General features: G+C 47.4%; 1 protein-coding gene across 2 annotated transcripts; it reads right to left on the bottom strand.

Annotated features, from left to right (window-relative positions):
* Positions 1-86: 86 nt before the first annotated feature.
* On the bottom strand, positions 87-4,709 carry SLC22A31 (solute carrier family 22 member 31). Of its 2 annotated transcripts, none has more exons than XM_055412932.2 (9): positions 4,376-4,709; positions 3,112-3,215; positions 2,869-3,023; positions 2,414-2,582; positions 2,094-2,239; positions 1,886-1,994; positions 1,551-1,765; positions 871-982; positions 87-520 (listed from the first exon to the last, which is right to left on the bottom strand). In XM_055412932.2, the coding sequence occupies exons 1-9, from the start codon at positions 4,676-4,678 to the stop codon at positions 214-216; spliced, it is 1,620 nt and encodes a 539-aa protein (XP_055268907.1). In that variant the 5' UTR covers positions 4,679-4,709; the 3' UTR covers positions 87-213. The 2 variants fall into 2 exon arrangements, with proteins under 2 accessions (XP_055268907.1, XP_055268908.1); XM_055412933.1 differs by having other exon boundaries at positions 1,551-1,679; positions 1,890-1,994.
* Between the last annotated feature and the right edge of the window lie 11,787 nt (positions 4,710-16,496).

Below are 16,496 nucleotides of genomic sequence, written 5' to 3'. Positions count from 1 at the left end.
TGCCTGGTTATGAGAGGGAGGTGGATGCCAGAAGCCCCTTTCCGCCAAGAGTGGGGCCTGAGGGAAGAGCCAGAGAGGAAGCCAAATTCCACGCACGCCTTTGTCTTCCACACTTGGAGGGGGGCCAGGGCCCCTGGAAACAGGTGGGCTCCCCACCACCCTCCCGAGACCCTTCCACCAGCACTGGTGGGTGGCAGTGTCTCTGCAGCCTGGTCACCCCTCCTGGACCAGCTGTATTCCTGCCCCAGGGAGGGAGGCTGGCAGCAGAGGCAGGAGGTCTTGGCGTGGGCGGCCCCGGAGGAGCGGGGAGTGGCACAGGCGGTCAGCATCCTGCAGTGATTGGGGCAGCGTGCGGCCGCGGCTCTCCGGCAGCAGCAGGACACACAGCAGGGCGAGGAGGGCGAAAGATGCGAAAAGCACGTGTTGCAGGAAGAAGCCATGCCGGCCGTGCATTTTGGTGAGCGGGGTGGCTGCCTGGCCCAGGAACCCAGCTCCCAGCACCAGGCCCAGCCCGGCCCCCCTGCAAGAGAGGGCGGTAGGACATGGCTCCACAGGGTGCCCAGTGCTCCTGGGGTGGGTACCCTTAGTGGGGGCCCCAGGAAAACACCTGAAAAGTCTGGGAGAAAGCTGCCCAGGAACCAAAGTTGTCCTTTCCATTAGAAAATCCAGTCAATTTTCCCCTGGAATCCCACCCTCTCTGGGGGCTCTCGTCTCTGACCACCCCATTCTCCACTCCTGAGCTGATGGGCAGACCATTCTGTGACCAGCGTTCCCCTCACCACCCAGGAAGAGACAGCTGAACTCCTGTCCTGATGGCATGAAGCTGGAGAGTGTGGGGAGCACTGGGGTGTGCTGGCAGGGCCTGCTTACCTGATCACTGTGGGGAAGACCTCAGCAGAAAAGAGGCTGCTGAGGGCGGACACAGTCTGGGAGGCCAAGAGCCCCAGGACAGAGAGGAACAGCACCGTCCAGCTGGGCAGGTCTGGGGAGGAGGAGAGTCTCCCATGCTGCTCACGCACCCTCCCTCCCCACACCGTGTCTCAGGGCTCTGGGCCTCACCAACCTTCCCTCTCTGCTTCTGCACTTGGAAGTTGGGGTTCATAGGCTGCCCTCACTCAAAAGTGTTAGTTGATCAATCGTGTCCAACTCTGCAACCCCATGGACCGTAACCCGCCAGGCTCCTCTGTCCATGGGATTCTCCAGGCAAGAATACTAGAGTGGGTTGCATTCCCTTCTCCCAACCTAGGGATTGAACCAGGTCCCCTGCATTGCAGGCAGATTCTTTACCATCTGAGCCACCAGGGAAGCCCTCATCTAATCCAAACCCTTACATTAAATCCTCTCTACTGAATCATTTTGGCGCTCAACTCTTTGGGCCTCAGTTTCTCTGAGTGCACAGTGGGGAGATGATGGATGGGGTGAACAGCAACGTCATCCTGCCTCCCCAGCTCCGGGAGGGGGCTCATCTCAGGACTACCCCACACACACACATTGGGCAAACCCCTGGCCAAACATGACAGCCCTGCCAGCCTGCAGGGCCCCATACTCACACTGGGTCCCTGCAAGGAGCAGCAGGGATGCCAGGCCCAGGACCAAGGTGCTCAGCAGCAGGACTGAGCGGCGCCCCCAGAGATCCGCTGTCAGGAGCAGGAAGACGGTGGCTACTGCCTCCAGGCCAGCTGCCAGGAAGTAGGGCCAATAAAAACTGGGCTCACTCGGGAAGAGGCTGTGCAGGAAGCTGGCTCTGATGCCCTCACTGATGAGCCTGGGAGGGATGCAAAGCTACAAGCCCAGCCAGAGCAGGGTATCTCACCCAGAGGGAAGGTGAAGACCCCTCCCTCCCTCCCTTAGCCCGCCCACACCCCCCCCCCGCCCCCGTCCTCACGAACTGAAGCCCAGGATGAGTGCGTTCCTCCAGGTGACGTGTGTGTGCCGGAGCTCCAGGACTGAGTGGTGCCGGGGCTGGGGGTGTCCCGCGCACAGCATATCCAGCTCTGTGGACCGGGGGACACAGTGGGGCACCAGTGAGGGGATGATGCCCTTCCTTCTTCCTCTAGCACCCAGGTCTCTCTTCTCACTGGCTGGTCCGTTACCCATAGCCAGGGAGCTCCCCTCCTCCGTGCTGTCCTCAGGGTCCACACCGTTGGCTTTGGCAAAGTGCCACAAGATCCTCCTGGCTCGGGCTGGCTGCCCTGTGGCCAGCAGCCAGCAGGGAGACTCAGGGAACACGGCTGGAAACCTGCAGGGGTTGGGTGAGGATGCTGCAGGACCTCCCCATAGGGCAGGACCCAGTGGGGTTACATAGCACATGACTCTCTGTGTCCCAGTCCCATGCCCACCTGCATGGTGCTGAATGGTCAGAGGGAAGCAATACACATGGCCTCTGCAGTGGACATGACCCCAGCTCACTTACCCCCAAAAGAGCAGCAGCAGTCCCGTTGCCAGGGCACTCAGTCCCTGCAAGAGTTGCCAGTCCTGGGCGAGCAGGGCCAGGCCAGGCAGCAGCATTGTGCCCACCACTGAGAAGAGGCCAGCCCCCATGGAGAATGCCAGGCGGTTCGGGGGGTCACACAGCTCCAGGCCTGGGCAGACACGGAAAGCCTGAGGCCCAGGCCTCTCAAGAGGACTGCTTTGTCCAGGGAGGTGAGGGCCAGTGGCTGACCTGACCAGGACCTGGACATCTGAGGCCAATGTGTGGCCCGCTCTGTCACCCAGGCCTGCCCACGAAAAGCAGAGCCCATAGAGTAAACAGCATCTCTCCTGCCTTCTGGAGAAGGGCCCTCAACTGGAGTGCCGGAAAGGCACCCTCCAAATGGGTCAGAGGCCTAGCCTGAGTGGGCGCCTCCCAGGGCCCTCCGCAATACTCACGAGCCACATAGAGGGCGAGGGAGGCCCCTGCTAAGGCCCCCCCTCGAAGCAGCCGCAGAGTCAGCAGGGCAGGAAAACTGGCAACCAGGGCCTCACCGACCCCCAGGCCCGTGGCCAGCACCAGGGAGCCCACAAACACAGCCCGGCGGCCAAACCTGGTGGGCAGCAGGGGACAGCTGTCGATTCAGTCAGGAGAGCTCAGGGGAGGGCTGTCTGAGTAGGAGAGAAGGGGCAGCACCTCACCAGTCACAGCCCGGGCCCAGGAGGACACAGCCCAGCAACCAGCCCAGGAGGTGGTCCACCTGCTCCAGGGGCACCTTCCAGCCATCCTCACACAGGAGGTTCCTCTGTAGGGGACACCAGTTACCCGTCAGCTAACCAAGACCCTCCTCTTCCTCTCTTGCTGGAGTTCCCTGAATGTCAGGGTGGAAAGGACCCCCGAAGTCCTGCCCCAATGCCTCCCTGGGCAGGGCTGCACCCACTTTCTCCAGCCATCACCCTCCACCAGGCTGGCCACAAGGCCTGTCCCGCACCTCCCCCACCCTCTGCACTTCAAGAGGCACTTCCAGAACAGGCTGTGGGGCATTGCTCACCAGCTTTTCCCGGCCAAGGGCCCTTGACCTCAGCTTTGCAGGTCCCTGCCTACCCTGTTCCTTCTCCCTAATCTTAACATTATTTTGGGTCACACTACATCAGAGATTTTGTTTTAAAATCTGACTGCTTGTGAAAGCTGGTAGACATTGATCCATCACCACACCAAACAGGTGGGCAGGAAGAGGAGGTCCAGAGGGTTCAGGGCCCCAGAAGAGCCTGAGCAGGGATGTGGCAACCCTGTCCCACTTTCCAGGCAGGTGCCCTTCCTCCCAGGGGTGGGGTGTGGCTGCGGGGCATAGGCTGCCAAGAGGGAGGCAGGGGTGGGCAGGCCCTAGCTGGGAGGGGGGTGAGGGGGTGGGAGTTGGGCAGTGTGGGAGTTGGGGGTGGGGGTGGGAGGTCCCAGTTACCCCCTCCCAGAGTCCTGGGATGTCTCCATGGCACCCCTACTTCTAGGCCAGCCTGCACACACCTCACAGTGGAGAGATCTGCTCTTCAAAACGGAACTGACCAAATCACTCCTTTGATCCAAAGTCTTGGGAACCCAGTCTGGACACCTACACAGCCCAAAGTCACAGGCCGCTGGAATGTTCATGGCACTGCTGACCTCTGTGAACTCACTGGCTCAGCTTCAGTTTACCGCCTCCGCCTCCCAAGACTGCCTGCCTACCTGGGCAGCCCCCAGCCTCAGACTCTGCCTTTAGGCCTGGCACCCTGCCTACTTGGACATCTGCTACACTCTCAGACAGGAGGGGGCTGACCCTCCAATCAAAAGTCCCAGGATGACAGCCCCAGTCGACCGAGGGCAGAAGAGCGAGGAGAACCCAAGGAGGGGACAAAGGGCAGGGGGACGGAAGGTAGGGGAGACAGAGCAGGGAAGCAGAGGACGAGGGACAGAGGGGCAAATGCAGAAGACCTGGGTGACCGGGCTGCGCAGCAAGTCGGCGGCGGACTGCGCGTAGTACCAGCCGCGTGAGCAGGGCCGAGCGCCGTCGGAGCCGGCGTGGGGCACGGACTCGGGGTAGCTTAGCGGCAGGCAGGTGCTCGGGGCGCGCGCGGGGTCTGAGCCGCAGTGGTGCGCCGGCAGCGCGGTGAGCAGGAGCTCCGAGCCCAGCGACAACCCCAGCGCCACGCACGGCAGCCACGAAGCGGCGGCCAGGAGGCACCGGGCCCGGCCAAAGCCGCCGGCCAAGCGCAGAACCCGCACCTCGGGCTCCATCCAAGGCCTCTGCGCTCTGTGGCGGTGGCGGCGGGGCTTGAGAGGGACAGTGTGTGAGGGGCGGGGCCTTATAGGGGCGGTGTCGGCGGGGCGGGGTCTGAGAGGGACTGTGTCTGTGGGGCAGGGCCCGATAGGGGCGGTGTCTGCGCTCTGGCTGTTAGCGGGGCGGGACCTGGGCGGGGCACAGAGAGTGGTGGGGCGGGGCCTTGGACGGCAAAATCGGCCTCTGGGCGGGGCCTGTGGGGAAAGCCCGGGTGAAGGGCGGGCAGGTGGGGGTGTGGCCTGGAGCTGACGGAGGGCGGGTCCCTCGAGGACCTGGCAGGTGAGGGGCCTGGGCCCGTGGTCGAGGGGGCGTGGTGAACGAGACGTCCTGGCGCGGAGCGTGGTTTGGGGCGTGGCTAGAGGGGGCGCTCACGTGCGCGCGAGGTCTGAGCGGCGTGAGTCAGTAGGCGACTCGCGAGGCGGCTTCTCCGTCACCTTCCCCGGACCCGGGGGAGACGCTTCCTCAGGAGGCTCCAAGCCTGGGCGACGTGCGGGGGTCGCAGGCCGGTTACTTCCTGGACCCCATGCGGACCTGAGACCGGGCCTGCGGAGCGCGGGCCGCCACTGCTCCCCGGCGGCCGGCCGCGGCGCTGCAGCGTGCGAGCGAGCGGCTCCGGCCGTCCAGTGCGGACCGTCCAGCTCCTGTGGCTTGCTCTGACCTTCCTGCGTGGCCACCAGACTGCGGCCCTGGGGGAGCACGGTGTCCGGAAGGGAGGGACCCCGCTCGGTGCTGTGCGCCCTCAGAAGTTTGAGGCTTATTGAGCGCTTATTGAGCAGATTTTCACGAGCGAAACGAGCTCATTCGTCTGGTGTTGGGCTTCTCTTGAGATGGGCTCGTCTTTTCTGCGCTTCGGCTTCTCCCTTCCCGGGAACAAGGTAAGTCGAATTTGTTTTTCATTTTCCTTTTTCACAGGGAGGAAAGTTAAAATAGGTCCTATTAGATTAAGGTTAAATTTTGTTTTTTTCTCCTGAGGAGAAATTCACATCACATAAAACTAACCATGTTTGGTACCACCACCTTTCTCACCACAGAAGAAAACCTGGTACCAATTAAGCAACGGCGGAGTAGTCATCGCTATCCCACCGCCTCCAGCCACCTGGCGACCGCCCGCCAGCCCGCGCGTGGCCTTTGGGGTCTGGCTGCTTTCACTTAGAATAATGTTTTCCCACCCACAGTGTCGCAGCTATCAGGACTTCGTTCCCTTTTATGGCTGCATAATATTCCATTATGTAGATTTGTCACATTGTGCATGTCCGTTCATCCTTTGGTGGACATTTATGTTGTTTCCACTATTTGTTGTGACTAGTATTGCCGTGAACATTTGTGTACAAGTGTTTGAGTCCCTATTTTCACTTCTTTCAGGTATATACCTTGGAGTGGAATGCCTGGGTCCTGTAGTGAGTCTGTGTTTAATTTTTTGAGGAACCACCAGGCCATTTTCCTCAGTGGTTGTGTATTTTGCATTCCCACCTGCGATATATGAGGGTTCCAAGCTCTCCACCTCCTTGCCAACACCTGTTTTCTCTTAAAAAAAAAAAAAAAAGATCTATCTACATCCTGGTTGATGTGAGATATTTCAGTGCGGTGTATTTTTATTTTTTGTTTTGGCCCTACCGCAAAAGTTGCGGGGGTCCAGTTTCCCCAACCAGTGATCAACCTTGGACCCTGGCAGTGAAAGCTCACTGAGGTTTTTTTGTTTTTTTATTTTTTAAAGTTTATTTATTTTTGCTACGCTGGGTGTCTGTTGCTACAGGTAGGCTTTCTCTAGCTGCAGCAAGTGGGGGTTACTCTCTAGTTCTGGTGAGCTGGCTTTTCATCTCGGTGACTTCTTAGTTGTGCAGCGCGGGCTCTAGGGCGCAGGCTCAGTAGTTGTGGCCCCCCGGCTTGGTTGCCCCGCGGCATGTGGAATCTTCTTGGGTCAGGGATCGAACTCGTTTCCCTGGCATTGGCAGGCAGATTCTTAACCACTGGACCACCAGGGAAGTCCTTGTTTCTGTTTCTAAATATTTATTTATTTGGCTACCCCCGGGCTTAGTTGTGGCATGTGAAATCCAGTTTCCTGACCAGGGTGGAACCCGGGCCCACTCTGTTGGAAGCAGTCTTAGCCACTGAACCACCAGGGAAGTCCCTCAGGGAGGTTTTGATTTCCATTTTCCTAATGGCTAGTGACTAGTTGAGCAGATTTTCATATGCTTGTTGGATGTTTGTCTTTGGAGAAGTCACTGCTGAAATGTTTTGCCTGTTTTTTACTTGGGGTGCCTGCTTTTTTGTTGTTGAGTTGTATGAGTTCTTTACATATTATTCTGAATCCTGGCATCATTAGATATATGATGTGCAAATATTTTCTCCCATTCTGTAGGTTGTCTTTTCACTTTCTTCATTGTGTCTTTTGATGTGCATATGTTTTTAATGCTGATGAGCTTCAATTAATTTTTTCTTTATGCTCATGATTGTAGTGTCATAGGTAAGAAACCATTACCAAATTCAAGACCATGGAGACTTATGACTTCAAACTGTTTTATTGTTTCCGCTCTTGATTTAGGGCTTTAATCTAAAATAATTTAACTTAATTTTATATATGTGATGAGGGTTCAACTTCATTGCTTTGCATGTGAATATCCAGCCTTCCAAGCATCATTTGTTGAAAGATGTATATTTTTCCCATTGCATCATGTTGGCACCCTTGATTAAACCAGTCATGTGGTTAATATATGGACTCTGAATTTTATTCTATTGATCTGTGTCTGACCTCATGTCAGAAACATAATGTCTTGAAAACTGGAGCTTTGTACTACAATTTTGAAATTGAGAAGTGTGGGCTCACCAATGCTATTTTTTTTAAAGATGATTTTAACTATTTGACTATTTTTCACTATAGCAACTCCATATGAATTTTAAGATCACATTTTCTGTTTCTGCGAAAAAGAATGTTGGGGAATCTGTAGAATGCTTGGGGAATATTCCCCTCTTAACCACATTAAGTTTCACAAGATGTCTTTTCATTCATTTAAGTTGTCTTTAGTTTCTTTCAGAAGGGTTTTATGGTTTTGGTAGATAAATCTTGGGCATGATTAAATTTATTTCTAATTTTTTTAAAATTGTTTTTTATGCTATTGTAAGTGAGAGGCTATCTAATAAATTTCCTTTTCAGATTGCTTACTGCTTGTATATGGGCTTCCCAGGTGGCGCTAGTGGTAAAGAATTCACTTGCCAATGCAGGAAATGCAAAAGATGTGGCTTGGATCCCTGGGTCAGGAAGATCCCCTGGAGAAGGGAATGGCTACCCACTCCAGTATTCTTGCCTGGAGAATTCCGTGGACAGAGGAGCCTTGAGGGCTACAGTCCATGGGATCGCAGAGTCAGATACGACCAAGCACAAAGCACAAGTGTATAGAAATACACGTCATTAAAAAAAAACAAAAACCTCATCTGGTATCCAGCAATTTTGCTAAACTTCTTTATCAGGACTTTCTATTAATACATGTGACACCAAGTCATCTGCCTATGGAGACAGTTTTACTTTTTCCTGTCTAATTTGTATTTCTTTCTCTGACTAGAATTTCTGTTATAGTGTTGAATGTGTGTGTTAGTCATTCAGTTGTGTCTTACTCTTTGTGACCCCAGGGACTATAGCCTGACAGGCCCCTCTGTCCATGTAATTATCCAGGCAAGAATACTGGAGTGGGTTGTTATTCCCTTCTCCAGAGGATCTTCCCGACCCAGGGATCGAACCTGGGTCTCCTGTATTACAGGCAGATTCTTTACTGTCTGAGCCACTAGGGAATAGAAGTGGTGAAAGCAGTTCTCCTTGTCTTGCACCAGATCTCAGAGGGAAAGTTTTCAGTCTCTCATCACTGATTATTGTATTAACTTTGGGTATTTAGGATGTTAGCTTGGGGGCATGTTGAGGTACTCTCATTCTATTCCTGGTTTGAAAAGTGTTTTATCATGAAATGATGTTGGATTTTATTGAATGTCTTTTCTGTATTAATTGAGATGATCATGTAGTTTTTTTCTTCCTTCTATTCTTGTGATGTTTTACGTTGATTGATTTTTGTGTGTGGAACCACCCTTCTATTCCTTGGATAAGTCCCTCGTGATCATAGTGTATAATCATTTTCATGCTCTAGTGGATTCAGCTTGCTAGTATTTTCTTTCTTTTTTTTAAAAGAATTTCATTTGTAGATGATTTACAGTGTTGTGTTAGTTTCAGTGTACGGCAAAGTGTTTCAGCTATACATATATCCATTCTTTTCCAAATTCTTTTCTCATAGAGGTTATCACAGAATGTTGAGTAAAGTTCTCTGCTGTACAGTAGGTCCTTGTTGATTATTTATATTATGCATGGTATTTTGTGTATCTTAATCCAAAGACCCTGATTTATCACCACCCCATGTCTCCCCTTTGGTAACCATAAATTTGTTTTTAATGTCTATAAGTCTGTTTGGTAAATAAATTCATTTGTATAATTTTTAAACTTAGATTCCACGTGTGAGTGATATTTGATAGTATTTTCTTGAGGATATTTGTTTCTGTTTTCATAGGATCCTGGTTTGTAGTTTTTTGCTTTGGTGTCTTTGACTTTGGAATCAGGGTTGTGCTGTCCTCATAACTTAGGGCATGTCGAGTAACTTCAGTGATGTTCCTTCCCCTTCTACTTCTTGGAAGAGTGTGGTATGGATTGGGGTTAATTCCTTAATGTTTGGTAGAATTCACCTGTGAAGTCATCTGATTCTGGGCTTGCTTGCTTGCTTGGGCTGTTTTTGTTTCCTGACTTAGCCTCTTTATTTCTTATAGGCCTATTTAGATTTCTGTTCCTCTTTAATCAGTTTATGTAGTTTGTGTGTTTCTAGGTATTTGTCCTTTTGTCCTTTTCGTCTAGGTTTTCTAATATGCTGGCATTGTTTATTGTATAACCTTTCCTTGTTTCTGCAAAATCCATAGTAATGCCACCTTGTTCACTCCTGTTTATAGTAATTTGAGTCTTTTTTCTTAGATTATATAGAGAATTGTTCATTCTATTGAACTTTTCAAAAAACCAATTTGTTTTGCTGATTCTGTTGTTTATTTCATGTATCTCCACTCCAGTATTTATCCTTTCTCACTTCTAGTGGCTTTGGGTTTAGTTTTCTTTTTTTCTTGTTCCTTAAGGTGTACTTATTGATTTCATTGTTTTTTATGTAGCAGTCATTTACAGCTGTAAGAGTCCCTCAGTGTTCCTCTGCATTCACCTCATCCTTTGTGTTTTTAAATTTTCTATATTCTCAAAGCATTTTTAAAAGTTTCCCTTGTGATTTCTTCTTTGACTCATTGGTTACGTAAGTGTCTTTAATTTCCATGTGTTTGGAATTTTCCACTTTCCTTTCTGTTATTGATTTCTAGCTTCATTCCAATATGGTCAGAGAAGATTATTTGTGTTGTTCCAGTCATTTCAGATTTATTGGGCGTTGTGTTGTGCCCAGTGAGTGATCTGTTCCTTTGAGATTGCTCCATGTGCACACGAGAAGAGTGTGTGTTCTGCTTTAGGTGAAATGTTCTCTATATGTCTGTTAAATCTGACTAGTGTATAGTGTTCAGGTCTTCTGTATCCTTACTGAATTTCCATCCATTATGAAAGTGAGGAATTGAAGTTTTCAACTATTGTTGAAGAACTGTCTATTTCTCCCTTCAATTCTGTCAATGTTTAGTTCATGTATTTTGGGGCTCTGTTATTTGGTATGTATATAATTGTTATGTCTCTTTGATGGGTTGACTTTTAAAAAATCAATATATAGTGTCATTCTTTGATTCTGGTAACAATTTTAGGTCATATTCTATTCTGTCTGATTTTAGTATAACCACCCCAGCTTTCTCTTGGATTTACTTCTGCATTTATTTGTTTTATGTTTGTCTTGTGTTTTTGTTGATGTTGCTCAGTTCTTCTATTACTACCTGCTTTTGTATTTAGTTCATTTTTTAAAGCATACATCTTGATTCCATTCTTTCTTCCCATATTTTTTTTAGTGATTTGTTCATGGTTACCTTGGGAATTACAGTTAATATCTTATGGCAACCTTAGTTAAACTTACTTGAATAATATAATTTAAATGGAATTTAATAATGTTTGTATTATTTGAATAATACCAGTTAGTTTCAGTAATATATACTTTGTTCCTGTATGTCTCTATCTCTCCTTTAGATTGTTATTTTAATAGATTACATCTTTTTTACAGATTACATCTTTATATATTTTAAGATTTATAATGATTGTCTTGTGTGTTTGTCTATTAACTAATACAGGGGAAAGTGGAGTTATAAGCCAAAGTACAGTAATAGTGGCCTTTTAAAATATTTCTTATTTTTTAGCTTTTCTTCATTTAATATTCATTGCTAATTTCTTGTCAGGACTTTACACCAGTAGTGTCCTTTTTTCTTTTTTTAATTTAATTTTATTTTTCATTCCGTTCCGTTCGTTCCGTTCCGTTCAGTCGCTCAGTCGTGTCCGACTCTTTGCGACCCCATGGACTGTAGCCTACCAGGCTTCTCTGTCCATGGGATTCTCCAGGCAAGAATACTGGAGTGGGTTACCATCTCCTTCTCCAGGGGATCTTCCCGACCCAGGGATCGAACCCGGGTCTCCCGCATTGGAGGCAGACGCTTTAACCTCTGAGCCACCAGGGAAGCCCCAATAGTGGCTTTTATGCTTACCGATGTGTTTACCCTTACTGTTTGCTATTGACTGAATTGTGTCCCCCAGAATGCATGTGTTGAAGCCCTAACACCCAATGGGATAGTATTTGGAGTGACGCTTTTGGGGGCTATTTAGTATTGAGGGTAGAGCTTTCAGGATGTGACTAGTCCTCTTAATAAGAGAAGAAATGAGTGATATCTGTCTCTCTCCACTGTGTGAGGACATAGTAAGAAATTGGCCATTTGCAAGTCAGGAAGAGAATCCTCATCAGTCTGCCAGCACTTTAATTTTGGGCTTTCCAGCCTCCAGAACTGGTGTTCCTTATTTTATTACAGCTTTGGATCATGGTCTGCCATCCTTTTCTTTCCACCCTCAAGGACTCCGTTAGCATCTCTGTAGAGTGGGTCTACAGGGAATTAACTTTTGCTTATCTGGAAATATCTTAATTTCTCTTTCACTCTTTTCATCGATATATATTTTATTGAAATATAATTGATTTACTATGTTGTGTTAATTTCCGGTGTACAGCAAAGTGATTCAGTTACGTATATATGTGTATGTGTCTGTATATACTTTTTAATATTCTTTTTCATTATAGTTTATTATAGGATGTCATGTATAGTCCTCTGTGCTATACAGTAGGATCATGTTGTTATGCGTTCTGTATATAAAAGATTACATCTGCTAAACCCTAACCTCCTCCTCCATCCCTCTTCCAACCCTCTTCTCCTTGGCAGCCACCAGTCTTTGTCTGTGATTCTGTTTCTTTTTCACAGATTCATTTGTGTCATATTCAGGATTCCACATATAAGTGATGCAGTATTTGTTTTTCTAACTTATTTCACTAATAATGAAATGATATATGATAATCTCTAGTTGCATCCATGTTGTAACAAATGATATTTTCTCATTTTTTATGGCTGAGTAGTATTCTATTGTGTATATATATACACCATGTTTTCTTTATCCATTCGTCTGTCAATGGACACTGAAGTTGTTTCCATGTCTTGGCTATTGTGAATAGTGCTACTGTGAACATAGGGGTGCATGTGTCTTTTTGTATTGTAGTTCTCTCCAGATATGTAGCAGAACTGGAATTGCTGGGTCATATGATAACTCTGATTTTACTCTTTTAAAGAACCTTCATACTGTTTTCTGTAGTAGCTGCACCAACTTACATTCCCACCAAAAGGGTACAAGGGTTCTCTTTTCTCCACACCTTCTCCAACATTTCTTACTTGTAGACTTTTTAATGATGGCCATTCTGATTGATTTGAGGTTGTATCTCATTGTAGTTTTGATTTGCATTTCCCTAATCCCTAATGATGTTGAGCATCTTTTCATGTGCCTATTGGCCATCTGTATTTCTTCTTCTGAGAAATGTCTATATAGGTCTTCTGCCATTTTTCGATTGGGTTTGTTTTTTTTTTGTTATTGGGTTGTATGAACTGTTTGTATATTTTGGAATTAAGCTCTTGTGGGTTGCATCATTTGCAGATATTTTCTCCCATTCTGTAGTTGTCTTTTCATTTAGTGTATGGTTTCCTTTGCAGTGCAAAACTTGTTTAGTTTGATTAAGTCTCATTTGTTTATTTTTGTTTTTATTTCTGTTGCTTTAGGAGACTGACCTAAATTGGTGCAATTTATGTCAGAGAATGTTTTGCCTATGTTCTCTCCTAGAAGTTTCATGGTGTCATGTCTTCTATTTAAGTCATTTTGAGTTTTATTTTTGTGTAGGGCATGAGGGAGCATTCTGACTTCATTGACTTATATTCAGCTATCTGACTTTCTTTGATGCTGCTTTCAATATTTTCTTTGTCTTCCCACAATTTGATTATAATATGTGGTGGGTTGAGTTTGAGTTTACCCTACTTGCAGTTCATTGCGTTTCTTGGACATATGTACTCATTTGTTTACTCAAAATTGGGAATTTGGGAATTTAACTCAGATGACCATTATATCTACTACTGTGGTCAGGAATCCCTTAGAAGAAATGGAGTAGCCATCATGGTCAACAAAAGAGTCCGAAATGCAGTACTTGGATGCAATCTTAAAAACGACAGAATGATTTCTGTTCGTTTCCAAGGCAAACCATTCAATATTACAGTAATCCAAGTCTATGCCCCAACCAGTAATGCTGAAGAAGCCGAAGTTGAACTGTTCTATGAAGACCTACAAGACCTTTTAGAACTAACACCCCAAAAAGATGTCCTTTTCATTATAGGGGACTGGAATGCAAAAGTAGGAAGTCAAGAAACACCTGGAGTAACAGGCAAATTTGGCCTTGGAGCACGAAATGAAGCAGGACAAAGGCTAATAGAGTTTTGCCAAGAGAATGCACTGGTCATAGCAAACATGCTCTTCCAACAACACAAGAGAAGACTCTACACATGGACATCACCAGATGGTCAACACCGAAATCAGATTGATTATATTCTTTGCAGCCAAAGATGGAGAAGCTCTATACAGTTAGCAAAAACAAGACCAGGAGCTGACTGTGGCTCAGATCATGAACTCCTCATTGCCAAATTCAGACTTAAATTGAAGAAAGTAGGGCAAACCACTAGACCATTCAGATATGACCTAAATCAAATCCCTTATGATTATACAGTGGATGTAAGAAATAGATTTAAGGGACTAGATCTGACAGAGTGCCTGATGAACTCTGGATGGAGGTTCGTGACATTGTACAGGAGACAGGGACCAAGACCATCCCCATGGAAAAGAAATGCAAGAAAGCAAAATGGCTACCTGAGGAGGCCTTACAAATAGTTGTGAGGAGAAGAGAAGCAAAAAGCAAAGGAGAAAAGGAAAGATATAAGCATCTGAATGCAGAGTTCCAAAGAATAGCAAGGAGAGATAAGAAAGCCTTCCTCAGCGATCAATGCAAAGAAATAGAGGAAAACAACAGAATAGAAAAACACGAGATCTTTTCAAGAAAATTAGAGATTTCTAATCAAGGGAACATTTCATGCAAAGATGGGCTCGATAAAGGACAGAAATGGTATGGACCTAACAGAAGCAGAAGATATTAAGAAGAGGTGGCAAGAATACACAGAAGAACTGTACAAAAAAGATCTTCACGACGAAGATAATCACGATGGCGTGATCACTCACCTGGAACCAGACATCTTGGAATGTGAAGTCAAGTGGGCCTTAGCATCACTACGAACAAAGCTAGTGGAAGTGATGGAATTCCAATTGAGCTATTTCAAAACCTGAAAGATGATGCTGTGAAAGTGCTGCACTCGATATGCCAGCAAATTTGGAAAACTCAGCAATGGCCACAGGACTGGAAAAGGTCAGTCTTCATTCCAATCCCAAAGAAAGGCAATGCCAAAGAATGCTCAAACTACCGCACAATTGCCCTCATCTCACACGCTAGTAAAGTCATGCTCAAAATTCTCCAAGCCAGGCTTCAGCAATATGTGAACCATGAACTCCCAGATGTTCAAGCAGGTTTTAGAAAAGGCAGAGGCACCAGAGATCAAATTGCCAACATCCGCTGGATCATGGAGAAAGCGAGAGAGTTCCAGAAAAACATCTATTTCTGCTTCATTGACTATGCCAAAGCCTTTGACTGTGTGGATCACAATAAACTGTGGAACATTCTGAAAGAGATGGGAATCCCAGACCACCTGACCTGCCTCTTGAGAAACCTGTATGCAGGTCAGGAAGCAACAGTCAGAACTGTACATGGAACAACAGACTGGTTCCAAATAGGAAAAGGAGTACGTCAAGGTTGTATATTGTCACCCTGCTTATTTAACTTATATGCAGAGTACATCATGAGGAACACTGGGCTGGAAGAAGCACAAGCTGGAATCAAGATTGCCGGGAGAAATATCAATAACCTCAGATATGCAGATGACACCACCCTTATGGCAGAAAGTGAAGAGGAACTCAAAAGCCTCTTGATGAAAGTGAAAGAGGAGAGTGAAAAGTTTGGCTTGAAGCTCAACATCCAGAAAACAAAGATCATGGCATCTGGTCCTATCACTTCATGGGAAATAGATGGAAAAACAGTGGAAACAGTGTCAGACTTTATTTTTGGGGGCTCCAAAATCAATGCAGATGCTGATTGCAGCCATGAAATTAAAAGACGCTTACTCCTTGGAAGGAAAGTTATGACCAACCTAGACAGCATATTAAAAAGCAGAGACATTACTTTGCCAACCAAGGTCCGTCTAGTTAAGGCTATGGTTTTTCTGGGAGTCATGTATGGATGTGAGAGTTGGACTGTGAAGAAAGCTGATCGCCGAAGAATTGATGCTTTTGAACTGTGGTGCTGGAGAAGACTCTTGAGAGTCCCTTGGACTGCAAGGAGATCCAACCAGTCCATTCTAAAGGAGATCAATCCTGGGTGTTCATTGGAAGGACTGATGCTAAAGCTGAAACTGCAATACTTTGGCCACCTCATGCGACGAGTCGACTCACTGGAAAAGACTCTGATGCTAGGAAGGATTGGGGGTGGGAGGAGACGGGGACGACAGAGAATGAGATGGCTGGATGGCATCACCGACTCGATGAACATGAGTTTGAGTGAACTCCGGGAGTTGGTGATGGACAGGGAGGCCTGGCGTGTGTGATTCATGGGGTCGCAAAGAGTCGGACACGACTGAGCGACTGAACTGAACTGATCTGTAATATTTTTTCTTCTTACTCCTCTTTCTGGAATTCCTATAGTGCATGTGTTGGTATATATCATGGTGTCCTACATGACCCCAAGGCTCTGTTCATTTTCTTTCTTTCTTTTTTTTTTGGCTGTGCTAAACGGCATGTGGGAGCTTAGTTTCCGAAATAGGGATTGAGCCTGCCCGCCCTGCAGTGGAAGCATGGAGTCTTAACCACTGGATGGCCAGGGAAGTCCCACCAAGACTGTGTTCATGTTAACTCATGCTTTTTTCTTTCTGCTCCTCAGACTGAATAATTTCGGTCAACTCCAAGATCTCTGAGACTTCAGTCTACTCAAATTTGCTGTGAACCACTTCAGTTCAGTTCAGTCGCTCAGTCGCGTCCGACTCTCTGCGACCCCATGAATCACAGCACGCCAGGCCTCCCTATCCACCACCAACTCCCAGAGTACACTCAAACTCATGTCCACA

This window comes from Moschus berezovskii, chromosome 22 (assembly GCF_049115385.1).
Source record: "Moschus berezovskii isolate FMDL1 chromosome 22, NW_MosBer_1.0, whole genome shotgun sequence".
Lineage (NCBI taxonomy): Eukaryota > Metazoa > Chordata > Mammalia > Artiodactyla > Moschidae > Moschus > Moschus berezovskii.
Note: the sequence above shows the minus strand (reverse complement) of the source record. Positions and strands in the feature narration are given on the sequence as shown.